Below are 21,350 nucleotides of genomic sequence, written 5' to 3'. Positions count from 1 at the left end.
AATATCTCAAATAACCTTTTGAAGAAACAATCACTGGATGTACCTTTACCGCTAATTAACTCTTGAAGCCAACCCAATTCAAGATGGCCGCCACAGTTAGTTGTCATTACCCGACAGCCCACGCAGTGTGCAGCGCATCCTTTCATAGTTGTTAGGCATCCACTGATGCACAGAGGGTAAAGTGGGATAAATTATTATATTATTTCCCTGAACTTTTAGAAAACAGCTCTATAATCATTATTTGTGTCTCCGCTGTAGACCGTTTGAGATCACAGCAAAATTTTGCTGTAGACACAACAGAGTACATCCAGAGCAGTCTTTTAATTCTTCTCATAGGCAGGGATTAATGTAGTGCTGGGGCTTATTTTTTTTACAGATGCGTCTGAATTTCTTGTAACCTATTCACTGCGCTGCTTGCCAGAAACAAAAAGACATGCCTAAAGTTAGTGTTACACAATATATTGAAAGTTTTTCATCATTGTGATATCAGCCTGTGTAATATCTGTATCACAAAGGACTGGTTGGTTATTTTATTTCCAAGCTTTATATATATTCTTGTATTGGAAGCCAGTCGTATACTGTCTGATTTACCTGACAGTAGCTAAGATGCTAAACCACATAGCAAGCACAAGCAAGACATAACCTCAATTAGTGTTTGTGGTGCTGTGTGACTCCCTGTTGGTGCAAGTGAGCTTTTGTCTTCTCAGATGAGTCTCCTCTCTGACTACAGGACCCTTATTTCAGCCCTCCAGCTGCCATCTGCTGAACCTGCATATTTGCCTTTATTTGCATTACACTCCATTTTTTTCCTCCTCAGTTTATTCACACCTCTCACTTATTAGGTGTCCTAATCTCCATGCATAATTGTGGTTTTTTTTTTTGTTTTTTTTTCCTCCAGCGTATTCCTCCCCTCAACTGCTCATCTCTCCCTTGTTTCACATCTCACGCAATCCCATCGGCAACAGTGACTCAAACTCCCCCTTTTTCTCGCCACCTTCTTCATTCTTTCCTTCATCAAATATCGATTGGAGAATGATTTGAGTTGAAATTGAATTCGGCTTCTTTGCTCAGCCCGGTGCGGCAGCCTCTTTTTGAACTGGATCTTTTGTCATACCTTTTTTTTTTTTTTTTTTTGGGCTTTAGGATGGCAGATAAAAAAAAAAAAAAAGGAGCATCCAGAGAGCGGCGAGAGACTGAGTTGGTGAGTCATTTTCCATAAGGAGGCAGCAACAAACAGTCTGGAGCGGGCGATGTGTGTCTGGCTTTCATGTGCAGGACTGTATGGCCTGTTGCATAAACACGTCATTTGTGTATCTGCACGGAATGCAACAGTTATAAATCTTTGCGCGATCTGTATATGTGCTATACTTCTTCAGTCAACCTTACATTTGAAAGCATTTGTTTGCTCTTCTGTCAGTTTCGTTCCCACTGCCTCATCATTGTCATCAACCCCTTCAAACTGCACATATGTAGGCATATAATGAGATCAAACGTCTATAAACACAATATATGACCAAATTGTGCAACAGGTAGTAGATTGGGGCAGTAATATGAGCCATAGTGTTGATGTGGAAAGCTGTGAAGTCGCTGCAGATGTTTTAAGACTGGCTGCTTTGCATGTGGTTTAGTGGTAGTATTAAACTGATAGCCTGCCTCCGTTCTCTGCGGTGAGCTCTGGCCTCTTCTACAAAGTGAGTCCACTGAGAGCTCTGAAAGTAGTTTTTCATTTGGACACTGGCTTTCTTATGCTGGCTACTAATTTAAAAACTTTTATGGTCAGGGGTTCTCTGGCTCCGAGCGTGTTTTTAATACTACGATACGCGGTAGTGCACACTTAAAAATAAACTTCTCGATGGATCATTGAACAAGTGGACCTCCTCGAGTGCAGAAATGTGGAATCGTTTTTCAGTTCTCGCCTCCCTTTTGGTCCGCCTAATGCATTATACACAAAAACACAGTCGCAGCGCTTAAAATTAATGCGTCTTTGAAACTAAGAGTGTCGTTACGGGAACGATTTGATCACGTAAAGGTCATTTCAGAAGGGTATTGTGAGATAAAGTGCAACAGGGGTTTCCAAATTTGGGGTCGGGACCCCACTGTGGGCCGAGAAACACCAAGTGGGGAGTCTTGAGAAAATTTACAGAGATTAAATTAACTTTTAAAAAATGATCGCCAGAAGCACATTTAGCCTTAACTGTTACAAAGAGATGAGAGCAATAGTCTGAAATTTATAAAAAAAAAACAATGACTCACTTGTTAAATGGCTTATTAGCAGTGGTTGTACACTTGAATCAGTAATTTTGTTGGGGTCTTGAGTCTCTGCAGCTTTTATTTTGTGGCTTGAAACCTAAAATGTTTTGGGACCACTGAAGTAGAAGATAATGTGTTACATTAATGCAGTTTAAGTCTCACAAGTTGAGCATCAATAACACGGTGATAGTTTCAGTTCCTTCTATCATCGACATGCTGTGCACGGACCCAAACTGTAATGATGGCACATCATGTGAGAAGTACAACTTCTGTAAGGGTTTATATTTTTGGCCTGGCTGAAGATGTACTGTCCAAACTTGTGTGAATGGCAAACAGTGCATTTTAACACTCTGTCACTACTGCAGGCATGTTTGATTTAAAATGTGCGAAATAAAAGAGTAACAGTGTTCAGTACAGGAATTAATAAATACCAAATCAGCACTGAAGTGTAGGGATTTCCGTGCTCCTTATATATATATATTTTAGCTTAGATTTATACATGCACACATTTCCTTCCCTTCCGCTTTAACGTCCTCATTCTTCGTTGTCACTTTCACCCACGCGCACAGTGAGTTTGTTATGTTAACAAGGAAAAAAAACGACGGGATTAGATAATTGTTTATTCCAGTGTTTTATATCACCATCTACAGTAGTTAACAACATAGCGTGTCCTCTGTCTGCTAAGCTTTCATGTGTGCTCAGCTTAATTTGCTAAAGTTCTGAGAGGATTGTAAACACTAGTGTTGGAGCTGCTCTGCTGGGCAAACAATGCGATGACACCAGGTCTGCACTACATTCGACATCTATTTCTGCTTTATGCCCAGTTCAAAAACAAGGTCAATATCTTTTTTTTTTGTACTCTAATTATGATGCACAGTTCAGCCAATAAAGGCTGAAAATTATTTGTTGGTTATCAAATATCAGCAAAGGTCCAACAGCATGCCTAGTTTTAGAGCGTTGATTGAAAATATGTCACTTAAAAGAAATGTACTGCTTATGTAAGTTTATGTAGTAAGTTGTCACCCCTTGAATGAGTATGTTTGAAAGGCATTGTATGTTTTATATATATATATTTTTTTTTATTTTTTTTTTTTTTTTTTTTTTACTACAGTTCAGGAATAATCTAATTTACTTGTCGACTGCCAGAAGGAAATGGGTAAGTTTGCCTTATCATATATTGGGGGACAAATCCAACTTATAGAAACAGAGTCATTTAGCTGAAACCTGTTTATGTCAACAAGTCTGTGTCAATGATTAGCTTAGCCACAGTCAGAGAGAGGCAGAAAAAGGAAAAAGAGAGGGAGGGCAGTAAGACAAAGACAGCGCGAGTCTCCGAGCCCAGACTCACTGACACAGTCTGGTTTTGTTTCACTCACTCGGTGTCCGGGTTGTAAGCCTCCTCTGGCACGTCTCTGTCTTACTCACCGTCTGGATTCAGACCTGGCTGGGAGGGAAGATGGGGACGTCTTCACGCGGAGGTGCGTATACTAAAGGGAGGAACTGCAGGGTGTGTAGGTGTGTTGTGTGTGTGAAAACGTAGGATAGAGAGAGAGAGAGAAAGTGAGAGGGGAAGAAGTGAGAGTATGTGCTAAAAAAATAGCATGTGGGAATATAGGAAGTATAGTGGAAAAATATACGAGTGTTAAAAAAAAAAAAAAAGTAGAATCAGTGACTGAGAATCCTGTGATCCAATGAAACCACAACGTAAAGAACAGTGTTTGTGTGACTGTTCAGCTGTGTGAGTTTCTCCTCTTTCGTCTGTTCAGATTGAGGAAGTTGTGACACTGTGTTCCCCCCGTTTTCCAAACCATGTGCCAGCGAGGAACGTTGTTTGTTTACGTTTGTTGTTCCACTAAACTACAGTAGATCTAAAACCTACTGTGCAGACAGACAAAGGCTTCTGTGTCAGTGTTTGTCAAGGAAAACAAATGACTGTTCTGTGCGTGCCTGCGTGTGTTTGGTTGTGGGTAACGTGTGAACCCTTGCACTGAGGGAGAGCAGTTGTAGGCGTAGCTAGGAGAACGCAGAGGTTATTTGAGATCATTAGACAGCTGCCGCGCACTCCTGGGTCCTACAATAAGTCTTCTCTTCTCTTCCTACTTTCGGCGTTACACCGTGTGGAGCAACAGTTGCAGACAGCTGGGAGCGAGTCACACGCTGACATTAGCCGAACAGCTGTTTTATCGCCGTGGCCTGTGCCTGAGAACTGGGCTCTGGGTCCGATACAATGGATCTGCTTTGTTTTATACCAAGACAGCACACGTGATCGCTGTGAGCCTTCCGTGTGCTGCACATTTCAATGCAAGCAAATCAGTGGCGTTCACCCCAAATGAGAAGAGTTGTGTGTAACATTTATTTTAGGAATTTTTCTTCTACTGAGTGTTTTTTTGTTGTTGTTGTTGTTGTTGTTGTTGCTTCCAGTAAAGAGGCCTCTGATAGTGGTAACTAAGACAAGTGGATCTTATTCCCATAGCAACCAGATCATATCTTTCCCAAGAGCAAAATTCATTAATTATGCTGCTTTTTTTCTTTTTTTTTTTTTTTTTTTACAAGGCCTTTATTTTTTAAGACAGGAATTAGAATACACGCTCAATTTCATTCTCGGCAAAAGAGCAGCTTTGCCGACTGCATCACCTCTCCAGCTGCTACCCAGCTAATAGAGAAATGCTCCGTTGCCTGGAGAATATTAATGCGCTCATATCAATGCACAGACATCACATGCACACACGCCCTGGTAATGGTTTTGTGTACTCGTTTGTGCAGCAGCGTGTGCTTTTGTGTGTGCGTTTTACACCTCGGGTCATGAATTATTTGGAAAAGCAACCAGTAATGTTCTGCTACTTCTTATTACGTCTTACTCTGTTTTGACTTATTTATTTCTGACTTATTATCGTGGCTCTGGAGATTATAATACATCTGGCTGTGTTTGGATCTGTGCTTCTGGGTGAGGTGGGGGGAGAAGAGACAAACGAGGGAAGAATGCAAAGTTGAGGATCGTGATAGGTTTCGTTTGAGGTGTCGCGTTAACATCCAGGAGGGCTTGAGGTTGGTTCATTTTTGCCAATTTTGATTTGTGTTTGTCTGATGAACAGTCGTCGGAGGAGAATCCTCGTGATGGAAAGCTAATCCAACCTGGCAGGGGCACAGAGAGCTCTGATCGGTTCTGAATTCGCTCAAATGCTCAACACAAGGGTTGTGGGCATCTGCTTGTCAGTCACTTAAGGGAGGGGGAAAAAAGAAACTGTTGATGGACACGTCATGTTCCTCAATGCTGGACAGTTGAACAAATCCAGAAAAAGGCCAAAATATTTCACCTCCAAAACTTATTGTGAAATACTTTGAAGCAAGGTTGAATACCTCTAACCTTTAAGCTTTTGGCATTTTCTTAGTCTGATATGATAAAATAAAGTTTACACCATTTCCCTGCCTCCCATGATTCTTCCTGTCTTGTCAGATCAGTGCAGGAAGGGACAGGGCATGTGTAAAGACATTGTGCAGAGCAGATTTACCTGCAGCACTGTGTTTGGTCAGAATCTTACTCCCCTGAAATTCACTCCTTCCACCCGAGAACCCCCTTCACTCCCTTCTCCCTCCCCTTTTTCACCGTCACCCACCTGCATATTCTCCTAAACTCCACACTCTCCGACTTTCCTCCCTCCCTCCTCCACTTCAAGGAGCAGCTCACCGCTAGAAAGGGAACGTGGAGGCTTAATTGTAGAAGAGAAGAGGAGCAGTAATGAGCCAGTGGAAGCACGGAGACGGATGAGCGAGGGTGTGGGCAGAGGAAGGCGAGGAGAAGGGAGCGAGTTAGTCAGGTGGCGAGAAAAGGAGGAGAGCAGCAGGATGAGAGATGAAGAAAAGGGGGAGCAACGGAAAGCACAGAGAGGGAGCTGAGGCAATCAGTCTGCAGTCTGCTGTGTCAGAGGTTCACACAAGCTCTGGTAATTTATATCCTTTGCCCACAGCGCTTTCTCTCTCTCTCATTTACACACATAAACACCCATACATGAACGTAGACACCAAAGGCTCGACATATAAAATCTTGTCTTTACATGCCTCTGTGGAGTAATGGGAGACAGGAGTACCATTTCACTTTATGGAAATCTTCTCCTTTTCATTTCTTCAGTTCGGTGGAATTTAGTCAGACCACTGTGTGTATGCTGTTTTTTTGTTGTTGTTGTTGTTATTGTTTTTGCCACCACATTGAAATAGGAACGGATTTATTAAGGATTTGTAATTAGGTTGTTCTTGAGTTTGTAAACACTTTATAACATTAAGTATTTATAAAGCACTATTTATACCTTAAAGTTGGCTCACTATTTGGCCACATGAAGTGAAGCACTTTTAGTCATTCAGGTAAATGTAGTTTTCCTTTAGTTGCTCCGCTTACTTATTTTTAAACTAAATAACTTTATATGCTGAAAGCAAACTTTCCATCTCCAAATGCTCAGTGCTAACATGCAGGTAACTTACTAATACATGTTTGATATTTAAATTATGAAGAATGCGGGTAAACAGTGAGAATGGAGACGCAGATAAATGTTGGCTCACTCTTGTCTTTTTTTTTATTCATTGTACTCTAGCTGCTTATTAGGGCTGCACAATATATCACAAATTTATCATCATCCTAATATCAGTGAGCGCAATATCAATAATCACAAAGGATGCTTGGGCTGCAATAAATCATAAGCCATTATATTTCAAGTACTTTGCATTCATGTTCTGCGTGCTAACTATATATTTGGTCAATCCGAATACAGTTTTAGTTTAAATATGTCCATGTTCAGTCATTTTGCATTGGAAAACTTGTTTAATGTGCAGATGTGCTTCTAGGCACAAACTAAACTTAAGGAATCGTCACGGTTTGAAGTACATCTTTAGAATTTCAACGCTCTGAATGTTAGATGCGAGTCGTTCTGTTCTTCTAACTCCGACCGTGTTTTTTGGGCTCGTTTTCCAGGTTCAATGTGTGATGAACAAGCGGACGGGAAGAGGAAAGGTCGGCCTAAAACGGAAGCGCAGGAGCTGAGAAACATCCCTGTGAGTGTTTTCTTTTGAAGAGCGGGTGCTTCAAATGGGCTTTATTTTTCTCGCTTCCATGAGTGTGTATGAAAAAAAATTTAAAAAATAACAGTCGGTGCTTGTGTGTGCATGTGTTCAGCTCTAACTTCCTCGCCTCTGTGCAGGCCCATTTGATAGTACAATGGAAGGAAGAGTTTAAGCGCCGATCCAGGGTTAAATGTCCGTGCTCGGGATGTTGGTTAGAGTTTCCCAGCATCTATGGCGTCAAGTACCACTATCAGCGCTGCCAGGGGGTGAGTCAGTCATTTTCCTGCTCTGTAGTTCTCCCTTTTTATGCTTCAGAGCTGAATTTAAAGGTGGATCACAGCCGAGGTTTAACGAAACTCCTCCCATCTTTATCTGTAGCCAGATCAGTTCATTTTAATTCAAGAGGTTTTGTAAAGCTCCCACATATGTATATATTATATTTCCGTTCTTCTCATGTTTATATTTAGCCCACTGTAGCTGAGAAGCTGAGTCATGGCTGTCCTTACTGTGAAGCAGTGTTTGCTACAAAAGTGCGGCTGGAGAAGCACAAGTTGTGGAATCACCCAGACAAGGTTAGCAAGGAGCCCAAGGAAGAGCAGCCTAAGCTTCATTCGATTCCTGACAAGTTCAACACAAAGAAAAGGTGACTGGGATTTCAAATTCTCACCCACAGTGACCTCTTTAATGGTATATATATATTCTTTTTAATGTTATAATGCTGACGGCCCGAAACTGTCCTCTCTGTCTGTGAGTTCAGGCCCATGGAGAACAGTCCTCCCTCTCCGGTGTTCTTCAAAGTGAAAAAGACTCACGAGGTGTCTACGCCCTCCCAGAATGGAGAACTGGCCCACCAGAGGAGCGAGAGGAGACAGCACATCCAGAGCCAGCCTTCACAGCAGATTCATCAGTCCCAGCCAGTTCAGCAGCAGTCGCAGTCCCAAAGCACATCATCCGACGCAGGAGGAAGCGAAAGTGAGGGGGGCAGCCTTCCCTCTTCTTTTCACGACGAAGACCCAGAGCGAATGAGGCACAGTAAGACTGCAGCAAACTTTTTGTAACCGACTCCTTAATATATGCTTCTGCTAGAAGCATATAATGACCTCCCCCTCCCTCCTCCCTCCTGTTTTTCCGAGCCAGGGCGGAAACAAAAAACCCCTAAGAAATTCACCGGCGAGCAGCCGTCCATTTCTGGAACGTTTGGATTAAAAGGTATTCATCTTAAAAAAAAAAAAAAGGTTGCATCAACAAAACAAATACATTGTAATCTCATGTTGTTGGGAGCTGAAAAAACAGATTCTTTCTACGTGCTAGCTGTTTCAGCATTGATTACAGCAGACCTCAGGAACTCTTTGTTGATTTACTTAATAATGAAATTCTTGGAAGAGCTAACATGCCACTGTTTCTATGCTGTGTCGTGCTGGTTTTCTATTCAAAAGAAATGTATTACGTGATTAGTTCTGTGTGCGGCTGTGAGTGCTCCCTATTGCCACTGATCAATGGAGCTAGTCTTTTAACAGCGCTAATGTGGCAACTGCTGAGATGCTTCATTTCTGACTAAATGAATCAGTGACTCACATGCCAAGCACAAATCACACATCCACAGCTTTACCAACCTCTTTCCGTCTGTGTCTCATTGATATGCCGAAAATGTTCAGTGACTCATATAGCATATTCAGGCTGTAAACTATTTATTAGCGCATGTGAAAAAAAATAAACAACCAACAAAATCAAATAAATAAAAGATCATCTGCAGTTGCAGGACTCGCTGCTCTCTTGCAGCTTTCTTGTCGTTGATCCAATCTGGGGTAAAGCCTTTTTCTTTTTTTAAATTGTATCACATTTTTTAGGCATGACTAAGGTGGAGGAGAAGCTGAAGGCAGGTCGCGTGAAAAGATCCGAGGGATGCGGTTTCAGTGAGGAGCCTCAGAGAAGACCTGCGTCGAGTCAGTCGTCCAAGAAGGAGCCAGCCACAGCGAACTCCGGTGAACGCCGCAAACTTTTCACTGTCTGGATTACTGTCCATAAATTGTAGGCCTTTAAATGTACTTTTTATTAAAATTATATTCATATTATACCCTTCTTTTAGTTGACTGAAAATCCAGGTATAAAACTTTGCTTAAAGCATACAAAAGACATAACAATGTGTGATCTGGTTACAAATGGCTATTATGTCATTTGTAATAACCTCCTCAGAGACCACATTGTTTCATCTTTACCGCCTGAAGCATGTCTAAAACTAGACATTTTTCTTGATTACCTCGCAGCTGTGCATTGTTTAATCCGTTCAGGTAAAATTCATTCCGATAGCGGGCGTCTCTGATGGTCTTTGTCACGTTTTGCCTAGGTGGAGTTTCAGACACTCAGTGGCAGCGAACAATCTCAGAGCGAGGTGAAGTGGTGTGTCCAACCTGCTCCATTGTCACGAGGAAAACAATTCATGGCCTCAAGAAACACATGGAGATCTGCCAAAAGGTCAGTGGGGCGGCAGGGGGCGGCGGGGGGGCGTCCAGACTGCTATCACACAGCTCCTGGTGGAGCAAACAGCAGAACCTGATAAGCGTAACAGCGGTCAGATAAGCTCATATGTTATGAAGATCAATACCCCAGTACACGCTTTCTTTTCTGATTTTTATTCAGGGAAAGTTTTCTATGTAAAAATAGAAGAAATACATGAATATTAAGATACTATCGGTTATTTTATGATACCAAACTTGTATGTGTGAACTTCTCTTGGCACAAAGCTCTTTTTGTTGTTGTTGATTTTTTTGACTTCATAAAAAAAAACAAAAAACAAAGGACTTAAAGATTGACAGGTGAGAGATTTATTTCAAAAATCAAAATTCAAGTTTCACAGTCTGGAAATCTTGGATGTCACTTCAAGAGAGTCGCAACAAACACACTCATACTTCTTAGTTATCTCTAAGGACGCGAGATTACGCGAGTGAACAGACATTATCTTCACAGTTGAATGTGTTTTCATAACAATGATGCAATGATGGACACTCTGCCTCCAAGCAGTTTTCTGTGTCACTGTGACAGAACCACTGATAATCACAATACTCCAGCTACATTTGCAATTTTCATCATCAACATTCTCATTCCTGTTGTTATTGTGAGTCTTTGCTGTATCGTCCTATCATCCGCCAAGGAAATCAAATGTGCCGAGTCTTTACAGTAAATATATTGATTAAAAATATATAAATAACATCAGTCAGTGTGTTCAGCGGGGACAGTAACCTCAACCAGTTATTGTTGCAGTGTCCTTATTCATTGTTTTTGATCTGAAAGCTAATACCAGCTGAAAGAGACCAAAGGGAGGGAAACTGTACACCTCTGTAAACGGTGTGTTTCACTCGCACTTCCAGTGGATCGTGGTCAGCAGGAGTAATAAACGAAGTAAGAGCGAGGCATGGAGAAGGTTATCCAGCTACATTAAACTGAGCGGTCCCAGAGGACGGAGCAGGTAGAATGGCTCCGGAGGCTGGCCCTCAGAGAGATGGGTTTCTGCCGCCGCTGCAGCCGCGCCTCGCCGCCGTGGTCTTGTCTAACTCGATTAAACGGAGTCTGCCATTGAGCAATGACAGAATTACCACATTACCCCTGGGTCACTCACCATCATAGCACCTCTGTCTTCAAATCAATACTGACAGAGAGGGGAAGTCTGAGACATAGTACACTAATATGTTATTTTTCTTTCAGGTTCACTCACATTCTTAATGTGCATTTTATGCTTTTTATAGACCAGAAATATTGAACAATTAAGCAAGATGTTAGGGTTATAAACTAAACTGATGGATCTAATTTGGAGCAAAGCATGAAGAAGTGTAACTTGGTCTTCTGTGTGACCTTTAACCTCCGCAGCTCCAGGATGCCCTGAAGTGCCAGCAGTGCCAGAAACAGTTCAGGTCCAAGGCCGGCCTCAACTACCACACCATGGCTGAGCACAGCACCAAGGTGCGCCTGCAGTCTTTCTAATCCCTCGAACACATTCAACTAAACGTGACGTACCTTCTGTATTGTTCTGGCATTTATTGTACAGCACTTTGCTCTACTCTGGTTGTTTTAAATGTGCTTTGTAAATAAAGTGCATTTGATTTTGTCTTGATTTTATCTTCTTTTACAGTGGTGTCCAATCCTGCATGTTTGAGTTGTTTCCCTGCTCTTCGGCAGGTCTTCAAGTTCTGCAGAAGCCCGGTAATCACTCAATCATTCGAATCAGGTGTTTCAAAGCAGAGAAACAACTAAAACATGCAGGATAGTGGCTCTCCAGGACCAGGATTGGACACCACTGGTCTAAGTCCTTGAAAGAATGCTTTAGGTTTTTAGAGAACTACCGGTTTAACTCTATTTACAGTCAAACTATTCAAAATACATTTCACAGTTTAATCCATTAGTTTGCAAACAGTCCTATATTTGAGAATGGTATTCGTGTCTTTTTAGTACTCTTGTTTCCTTTTGGAGCCGTTTTACCTCTGACAACAGAGAGCTTCATTAGGATATTATCATGACTGCTCTGCATTAGAATAATGGGACCACAATGAAGTTTGTTGAATAATTCAAAGCTGCCTGTTTGTAAAGGTATCATAAAAAAATAATGAGCTCCCAGGCAGTAAACTTTGTGGCTTGTAGCATGTGGATTTGTGTTTCTGTGTGGGCACACACAATACGTCTCCTCATGAATGTGTACAGTATGTTTTTTGTTTTTTTGTGGTGTGTAATGTCTGCCAGTTTATTAGTTGTAAAGAAAGGCGATTGTGCCATCTGCGCGTGTAAAGTTAAGGCCGTTTGGTGCCGTAGCTTGTTGCACCGAGCCGTTTAGCAGTCCAAAAAGGCCTCGGGGTGTTAACTGTGTTAAAAGAAGGTTCTCAAAGAAAGTGGTAAGTTTTAAAAATAAGTTTTACATTTATTTACAGATCTAGTAGTTGAAAGTTTTGTGACAAATTGAAAAGAAAGCTAACATTTATTAGGATTTATTGTGCTGCCTTGTGTGTTTGTACTCCAAACTCAAGTAGCTGCTGACTAAAGAAAGAGTTTATAATTCCAAGGTTCAGATGGTGCCACGTTATTCTTTTCTAACATTTTAAGAGGTTAAAAAAAACCCTTTAAAGATCAGGAGGTAGTAGATCCTTTAAAGAAGGGTAATCTCTCGAATCTACTTGATACACTAACATTTTCCACGTGAGATGTTTTAATGATTATATCACAAGCATAAAGTACACATTGCCATGGCAATATTTGAGATGTGTGCGTCTAATTCACCGCCCCTGTCAGAGCAGAGTGGAAAAACTCCCCCACCCAATCAGAAACCTCTCCACTACCCCAGGACGCCGCGGAAAAAACTCTGATTAAGACACTTGACGTGAAGCGTGACGTTCCCTCTCTCTTGTTTTATCTTTTCTTTATATTAAGTTTTTTTGTTTGTTTGTTTTAACTAGGCCACAGAAGGAAAACCCAGCAGCTTATGAGTGCAGCTGCTTTGTTCAAATTAAAAGCTCATAAGCAGTTTCCACTTCTGCATGTATCAGTTTTCCCTAAATGAGTGGCATTTATGCATTTTAAGGTTAAATTGAACATTAAAATAGTAATTTAGAGCAGATATATTTTGTATCTCGGTAAAGCCCCTAAATATTGAGTTATTCATTATAGGCTACATGTTTTCATGCTTAAAGCTTCAGTGTGTAGAATTTAAGGCAGTCTATCAGCGTAATGGCATTTTATTTGTATGAAATGACATAAAAATACAAATTAGGTCATGTTTGTTCATGTGTAAACGTTTGATGCTAAATTCCATAATAAGACAACGGTACAAGTTTTCTTCTGCTGATATGTCCATAGATGTCATGTACGTGCAGACTCAGCTGTGTGTGCATTTCACAGCAAAGTCTGCAAAATCTTGTTGATGGTCTTTGGCAGTCACACGTCAGTCCTGAGTTGCTTTTATGTTTTTCTTTCACAATGTTTTGTCATGCTGCCAGCCCTTACTTCGAGCTCTGGTCCTTCTGTGATGTTTTGCCATACATTTACCTACACAAGTCACAGGTTTACATTGTAGTGCTGTTGTTACTTCACTAACTATCGGTTACTATTTTCTAATTTTTGTATGAAATGGTGTGTTTAATCTGTTGTTTAGTTTATTTTGTGTAGAGTTTGTACTTGGCATGGACCCTTACCTGCCTGTGTTTTATGTGTGAGGACATGGCTAAGCCCCAGTGCAGTGTGGGAAAACACAGCAGGCGGACAGACAGACCCGTGGAGGTTGACCTTGATGCTGCTCCGTTCATAGTGCTGCTTATTCTCTCTCTTTATATTTATATATATCTGTTATGCTATCACTCTTTTGCTGTCTGTCTGTTAGAGAATTTAATAATACATGCTGATGTAGTTTCTGTCTTTCCTTCCCTGTCAGCGTAAATCACAGCTCAGCCTGATGGCGAGCGCTCGTGTTGTGCTACATGGGAATCGCCTCTTTAGCTTTTAGCTGCTGCAGAGTTGAGCATCCTCCATTTCTGTGCATTAACACGTGAATAAACATGTGAGGTTTACTCCTCTGGGATGCCTCAGTAAGTCCATACTGTCTCCTGTGCCTTGCACTTCTTTCTCCTCCTCGGCCGCTCCACCATCTGTTGTTCTGGTCTCGGCTGGGTTTGGCACCAGGCGACACTCAAGTGAAAACCCGAGTTTGACAGTTGTGATAAACACGCCTTGAGTAAGAGCCTCACCGTGAAATCATTTAATGATCCTGGCACAATGTGAACGCGAGAGATAGAAAACACATTTTTATTGCCTTTAAAAAAAAAAAAGCTGCACAGGAGCAGGGTGGTGTTATTGTAGAAGGCGCTTATGCGACGGTGCGTTTGTTCCCCCCTCAGCCCTCAGGGAGCGAAGGCCAGACAGGCAACGAACACAAGGAGAGAGAACGGCTGCGCCGAGTGCTCAAACAGATGGGGCGAATCAAGTGTCCTAGTGAGGTATGTGCTTATTTCTTCCCCTGTCATTTTCTCTTTTCCTGTCTTTCATTCTTTGCTACTTTTGCTTTCCAGCGTCCTTCATTTGCATTTTGTTAACTTGCTTTTTACATTTACCTCTCTCTTCGCATCGGCTAGTTACGTTTTTTTTTTTACCTTTTTCCTCCGACTCCTATTTTATGACAACCTCTTACCTTTCTTCTTTTTATTCTTTACTCCTTGTTCTTGACGTGTTGCCCAAAATCACATCTACTCACTGTCTCCAATACACACTGAAAAGCAAAGGGTAGACAGAAAAACAGCTGTGGAAAATAGATTTTTTTTTTAAATTATTGTGACATGTTTGCACACTAAAAAAATGTACATCTTTACATCATCAACCAGAAAATATTGTTCCATTAAACTTTATTCGACTAACTCGGCTTACATTCTGTCTCATCTCTGTCACTGTTGTCAAACCATCTTACAAACCATTCTGTGTGCAAACATGCACACACACATATACACAGGGCTGTTCAGCCCATTTTTCCAGTCTGATAGGCTACCAGTATCACCAGCAGCGTTGTGGAAGAGACTTTTCTGACGATGAGCAGCCTGTGTTTCTGTGCCAGCACTGTGGAAAAAGCTACCGCTCCAAGGCAGGCCGAGACTACCACGTACGCACCGAACACCCCCCGGCCATCACCGCCACCACAGCCACCAACAACTACAAGGACAACGTCACTGACACCAACAACAACACCGGCAAGGACAGGGTAAGTATGTTATCAGGAGATGCAGTTTAGAAGCATGTTGTGCTAGGTTTTACTTATCCAACTTTTATTTTCATTTTTTACTCTCTAAGATCTCCTGCTGTTCTTTTAAGGCGGTTTCTGAGGAGTCTGCACCAGGAGGCAAGAGGAAGGAGCAAAACCCACCTGAGAGGAGGGATTGGCAGGAAAAGACACCGTCCAGCCAGTCCAAAGAGAAGGAGCTGGACAAGGAAAGGGAGAGAGAGCAGGAGAGGGAGAAAGCAGCACAACTAAAGAGCCAAGAGGACTTTGAAAGGACCCCCAGTGGCCGAGTGAGGCGGCAGTCGGCTCAGGTGGCAGTGTTCCACCTGCAGGAGATCGCAGAGGACGAGCTGGCCAAAGACTGGGGCACCAAGCGACGCATCAAGGACGACCTGGTGCCTGACAGCAAGAGGGTGAGGACACAGAGTCGGTGCAGTGAAAAGGTTCAAAGCATTCTGTATTTAGAGCTGCAAGACGATGTAAATTACACAGTAACAAGACGACCTGTAACGTTGCTAAGGTTGTGAATAAAGTCTTTCTTTTGTGCAGTTAAACTACACTCGTCCTGGCCTCCCCAACTTCAGTCCAGAGCTACTAGAGACTTGGAAAAACCAAGTCAAGGAGAAAGGCTTCATCTGCTGCACAAACACAGTGAGAGCAAACTCTGAGTTCAGCACATTACTGTATACAAAACATACATAAAATAAAATGGTTCATAAATTTGAATTTACATTGAGCAGAAAGTTTACAACCGTAGTAGGGATCCACAGAAATATGAACGGACTTAGTCTGATTGCTTGCTGTTTATTTCACTTTATCCCAGAATTGTGAAGCTGTTTATTCCAGCGTGTCCGGATTAAAAGCTCACCTTGCCAACTGCAGCCAGGTAATAAATAAATAAATAAACCTATATTTACAGCAAATCCATCAACCTGATTACATCTACTTATCGTTAATGATATAGTATTACTGATAAAAAAAAATATACACAGACTGAAATGAAACAGATTTTGGACCTGAAGTTATTTGTCAGTCAAATTTTAATGACTGTGAAGTTTGTTTGTTTTTTCCTTGAAACTATCCAGTATTGTATTGATGCAATAGAAAATTAAGCAATACAATACAAAGCAAAAGAAAAACATTAAGTAAAGTAAGTGAGTGAAAATTCACTTTTCAAGATCAAATATGTTTGTAAATAGAAGTATCTGCATATGTTTGATTTAAAACAAATTTCTGTAACTGAGCTTCTATATTTTAAAATCTGATTTATGTGTTTTATGTGGATTTATACCATCGTGCTCTGTGTTTTGCAGGGCGGAGGTGAAATGGGGAAGTACACGTGTCTGATCTGTCAGAAGGAGTTTAACTCAGAGAGTGGTGTTAAGTATCACATCAGTAAGACACACTCACAGGTGGGTCACCATCAGGGAGAAACTTCACAACCTGACGTTAACCAGGCCTCGATGTTTCAGACAACATGTGTTTTCCGTTGTTCTGACAGTAGCCAATCATGGCAGCAGAATCCCTGCATGAGCATCCTGATCCCATTTGATTTTTGTTCAAACCTAATAGGATTTATTTTTCAATATTAGTGCTGCACAAACTCTTGGACTTTCTGATTTAGTGCAGCGCTTAAGCTACTTTTCTGGTCTCTGTTGAATATGTGCTGTCCTGTTTTGGGTCCTGGAGGTGTTTGTCTTTCCTCACATATACAGAGATGACAGTGGTTAAGGTACTGACTCTATATGAATTTAGGTAAAGTTTGTAGAATTAATCAAAAATAGGCTCGTCTGTGTACGTCCAACAAAATCCCAACAAGCAGAAAGCCACAAAGTGTTCTTGAAGAACTAGGAAAATATTCTTTTTTAACTCTGAACTTTGAAACACCACGTCTGTGTTGTGCAAAGAAGACATTAGTTCTGTTGATAAATGTGTGCAGATTTTTTTCAGATTCCAAAACTCCCACTCAGTGTCAGTGTAGCACACTGTTGCATGCTCAGTTTACAGAAATCCATTAGAATGTCTTGTTCCTGCAATGTTAACATTTGAGATAAAAAGTTTTTTTCTGATGAACTCTATTTCAAATACAAGTACAGATTATTTTAAGAGAGAAATAATGCCTTTAACGTATCTGTTTGGATGTATCTGTCTGTCTTGCTTGGATCTTGATTTGATCGAAGACTTTTTGCTTTTGTTTCGTTTTTATCAGAACTGGTTTCGTGCAGCAACAAGTCAGATGGTCTCTGGTAACAAGAGTAAAGTCCTGGACAACGACGGGATTAAAGCTGAGGTGAGGAACGGTGCCACCACCGGTAAGAAGAGGGGCCGCAAGCCTAAAGAGCGCCCCCTGGTGGACGAGCCTCTTCAGACAAAACCAGAAGCCCTCGCCACCGCACAGAACTCAGCCCCACCAACCGTGACCCCTCCCTCGGGCTCAGCACAGCCCCCGGCCTCGATTTCTGATCCGACGGACAGTGACAGTCCGGTCCAGAACAGACAGCCTGTCCCCTCCGCCACCAGACGAAGCAAACCCAAGAGAATCTCTCTGCCAGAGTAGCACTGCTTTTATTCACCCTGGTGCCAGAGAGGAAGCTAACTGTAAACGATTTGCCGGGGAGCTAAAAGACCCTTCTAACTAAAAACAAAGAACCTGACACTGAGAAGAAAGAATCAGCCAAGAAGCGAAAAGCTCGAAGACATTCTTTAACTCTTGGTCTGATCCCCTGTAGAGCTCATGTGTGCACTGGTATACACCGTAACATCAACAGTAGTGTTTTTATTTCTCCATCGCACTCGTCTCCTTTTAAAGGCACACGTTTCAGTTTCTGCTCGCAGCAGTGTAGTCCGTAGTAATCGGAGATCAACACCAGACTAACACAGATAAGTTTTTTTTAAGCAGCAGTAGTATCCCAGCTAAACAGAGGAGTTTCCTCAGCAACATTCAAAGATGTTTAAGAAGTTTTATTAGCATGGTGAAGTCATTTAATATTAGCTCGTGTTTTCTCATGTTTTTGTTTTTTTTCCACAGATATACTGTACGGTGTACATAAGCAGTATCTATATCTATATATCTATATACTCAAAGCAATGATGCCATCTGTCATTTTTAAGCCCGACCCATCCAGCTGCCTCGCAAGCAGTCAAGAACATTGGAGAATGTGTTGTAGTGCAATGTCGTTCGAACTTTTATTGTTTTCTTTTCATTCACTTCTTTTTTGTGTGTGTGTGTGTTGTTGTTTTGTTTTGGTATGCAGATGATCATAAGCTAATTGTCGGTCAGTTGTTAACCACGTTCCACATTTCTCCCACTGCTGTCCTTTCAGTGATACTAGTTTCAAACACAGCGATGGAAGGTGTCCGCTTTAACAGCCAGGGGAACGTGTTTAAAACATTATTTCCACAGTTCCTTTACACTGAAGTTTGATATGTAGTCCAAAAAGAGGGAGGAGGGTTTGGTTGAGACTTTCATCTGTAAGATATAAGTTGGTTACATTAATATTTAAGTGAGACTGATTTTAAAAAACAAATGAAAAAGATGTTGAAGCATTATAGAATATGTCTGGCAAAGCTAAATATTTGACAGAAGGAAGAATTTTGTGTGAAGGCTGTTGCACCATTGCAGCACAATCAAATGATTAAAAATGTCACTATTTTAAAGGAGGTCACACTTTGGCTTCTGCTTTACCTTGAATTTAAGCTGAGGAGAGAATTAAAAAAAAAAAGATATCTTTTTATAGAAAGGTCGAGGAAAATAATCTTTTATTTAACAGAAGAAGAAGAAGAAATGGAGTTTAGATTCTCAGAAGATAATGTATATAGATAAATTTCTGGAAGCTTAAAGTTATTGCCTTGCACTTTAACCCTTTACCCTTCTTGCTCCTCTCTTGTCTTTTTGCACTCTAGGATTATTCAATCTAACCTAGTGGCTGTCTGGTACAGGAGCAGGAATGTTGCCCTCTCATGTAGAAGTTGTTGGAAAACAGCTTTTTTTTTTTTTGGTAAAGATTCGAACGTGACTGTATGATTATAATTAACCCCGGAAAGCCATAACTGGTCTCGAAGACGTTTAAAATTGCTCCACCACTTATGTTAGATGAGCTTCAGATTTGTTACAGAGAAAAAAAATAATAAACTACTTAAGATGAGAGAATATTTTCACTTTAACGTGTTTAAAGTAGATACTTGAGTCCACAGCTCTATTAGAAAGCTTCAGCTAATGGGATCTCCATAATAAGTTGATTTGTATGTGCAGTTTATGTCTATAAAATAATGACTTGCTTGCTTTAAAAGAGGAAGAAAAAAAAAAACCAGACAGATTGTGAATCTATTTTATATTCTACTGTGCGTATTACCTAGATAGCAATCTGATAGTTTTGAATAAAATTGTGACGTGAGTATATTTTGGTGAGATAATAAGGGTGCTTTTACTCGCCACTTTACCTTAATGACCTGATACAACTCGCTTCAGTCTGCTAATCCGTCCAGCTGTGACCTTCTCGCTGGCAACTTGGGAGTCGTCTGCGCCACAATGTCAGAGTCGTCGTTGAGAATGGAGTGCTTGTGTCGGCGGGGCGCTGAAATGGACGCCAGGTGGTTTCAGCCCGGCGCTGTAACTTTTCACAGTGTGGAAAATCGGAGTCTGAGTTCCTCCATTACCAATCAGACAATGGAGTTTATTCGTTTTTTTGTTTGTTTTTCTGTGAGTGGGGTGGACCTTTTATCGGATATCAAGGTTCAGATGGAGAGCAGGAGAAGCACTGACTGGTCTGTGGATGTTTTTAATACGAGTTGTCTGGACTGTGTGAGTATGCGTGCGCGCGGGTGTGTGTGTGTGTGTGTATGTTTTAAACAGCACCTTTGTAATGACTGGATGTCAGAAAAAGGCAGTGCTCACGTCGAGCGCTGCGCCGTGGCACACATTCGGTTCGTCAGCTGCTTGTTTCCTGTTTCATAAACGACATCACGTTGACTGTGTTTACCCGACAAGCTTTGGTGTTGCAATATGCTAGTTTAGCACTGCTTTTAACTGAGTATTTTATATTTCATCACACCCTTTACTATTTGTCTTCCTATGACGTGGAAAACACATGTATCCCGCAGTGTGAGCAAACTGCAACATGTTTAGAAAGTACAGCAATACACCATATTTAGCAGATTTTGTTGGCTTGCTAATATTTTGATATTGATGTGTCTCCGAGCTGTATGGCTGTTTTCTCTCCCCTTACTTTTGTTTTGCTTTGAAAATTCTTTTTACATAATATAAATCTAAGCAAAAAGGAGAAAAAAAAGTGAAAAAAACAAACAAACAAACATTTGTAGACCACAAAGAACCTTGTAGGCCTATGTGTTGGCGCACACTGTTATTTTATCCATTTTAATGATGCACATAAATTGTTTTTTTTTTTGTTTTTTTCAGTACACGATGGCAAACACGTCGAGAGAGTCATTTTATTATTATCTATTGAATATGGGGCAACAAGGCATATGTATGTGTGTTTGTTTCTGTATTAGTGCACTTACTATAACATAAAATAGGCTTGAAATAGGAGTGTTGTTGGAGCTTTCTAGTTACCTGGACTGTATGTGGTGTGACTTTTGTACCTGGGGAAACAAGGAGGCTCAAGTGTCTTCCCTTTGTCAGCAATGTTATATCCAAAATCAAGGTTTATCCTTAGAAATCCCCTTAGACGGCTCCTGAAGTTTACCCTTTTTATTTGGACAACAGTGGTTCGTTTTGTATGCTACCTACTTGAAAAGCAGAAACTGGCATTCGGCCCTGTTGTGGGGCCGCTGTGACGAAACATTTGACAGTTTTATGGGATGATATTGCAGCTCATAACTGTTTATGACACATAGGTAACAAATAAAATGAGACTAATTATGTATTAAAGAGTTCCATATCTGAAATGAAGCTGTATAGTACCTAACACTGCTGGAGGAATTACCACCTCCTTTGTCTGAACTGTTACAATTTTTCTCCCAAACTTGTTGTATTACTTGTGCATTAGTATCCCTCAACTAATTAATAAAAGTTTGTTGACTAAACGCGTGGTGTTCATTTTAGTTTTTAACAATGTCACAAATCTTGTCTGCAAATTGAAATTGAAATTTAGACATTTTAATCTGAAAGCATTTGTCCTTAATCAGTGGTTCTGGATTTTTTTTATTCACTATAAGCCACTCCAAATATTTATTCAGCTACAGATTGAACCATTTAGATGATTACATTTACTCCTTTAAGAAGAAAAACAAATTTATATGCATAGATATACTTTTTTCTTGGAGGAGTAAACCTATTAAACCCCGTCTAGCT

The 21,350-nt window shown here is 40.9% G+C and overlaps 1 protein-coding gene across 6 annotated transcripts in view; it reads left to right on the top strand.

Annotated features, from left to right (window-relative positions):
- The window catches only part of znf512b (zinc finger protein 512B), a 30,184-nt gene extending 9,102 nt beyond the window's left edge, over window positions 1-21,082 (top strand). The window contains exons 1-16 of one of the 6 annotated variants that reach the window (XM_017415110.3): window positions 3,451-3,728; window positions 7,211-7,290; window positions 7,437-7,565; window positions 7,767-7,942; window positions 8,057-8,331; window positions 8,437-8,508; window positions 9,147-9,281; window positions 9,644-9,771; window positions 11,161-11,253; window positions 14,169-14,267; window positions 14,774-15,019; window positions 15,109-15,450; window positions 15,587-15,688; window positions 15,861-15,923; window positions 16,351-16,449; window positions 17,247-21,082. In XM_017415110.3, the coding sequence (XP_017270599.1) occupies window positions 3,707-3,728; window positions 7,211-7,290; window positions 7,437-7,565; window positions 7,767-7,942; window positions 8,057-8,331; window positions 8,437-8,508; window positions 9,147-9,281; window positions 9,644-9,771; window positions 11,161-11,253; window positions 14,169-14,267; window positions 14,774-15,019; window positions 15,109-15,450; window positions 15,587-15,688; window positions 15,861-15,923; window positions 16,351-16,449; window positions 17,247-17,594 (2,409 nt within the window). In that variant the 5' untranslated portion in view covers window positions 3,451-3,706 and the 3' untranslated portion in view covers window positions 17,595-21,082. Of the gene's footprint in view, window positions 1-3,450; window positions 3,729-6,001; window positions 6,192-7,210; window positions 7,291-7,436; window positions 7,566-7,766; window positions 7,943-8,056; window positions 8,332-8,436; window positions 8,509-9,146; window positions 9,282-9,643; window positions 9,772-11,160; window positions 11,254-14,168; window positions 14,268-14,773; window positions 15,020-15,108; window positions 15,451-15,586; window positions 15,689-15,860; window positions 15,924-16,350; window positions 16,450-17,246 lie in introns of those variants that run through there. The other 5 variants (XM_037976922.1, XM_017415105.2, XM_017415108.2 and 2 more) reach the window with 5 other exon arrangements.
- The last annotated feature ends 268 nt before the right edge of the window (window positions 21,083-21,350 follow it).

Source organism: Kryptolebias marmoratus, linkage group LG8, assembly GCF_001649575.2.
Source record: "Kryptolebias marmoratus isolate JLee-2015 linkage group LG8, ASM164957v2, whole genome shotgun sequence".
Lineage (NCBI taxonomy): Eukaryota > Metazoa > Chordata > Actinopteri > Cyprinodontiformes > Rivulidae > Kryptolebias > Kryptolebias marmoratus.
The sequence above is the reverse complement of the archived record's forward strand: the minus strand, read 5'-3'. Positions and strand labels throughout refer to the sequence as shown.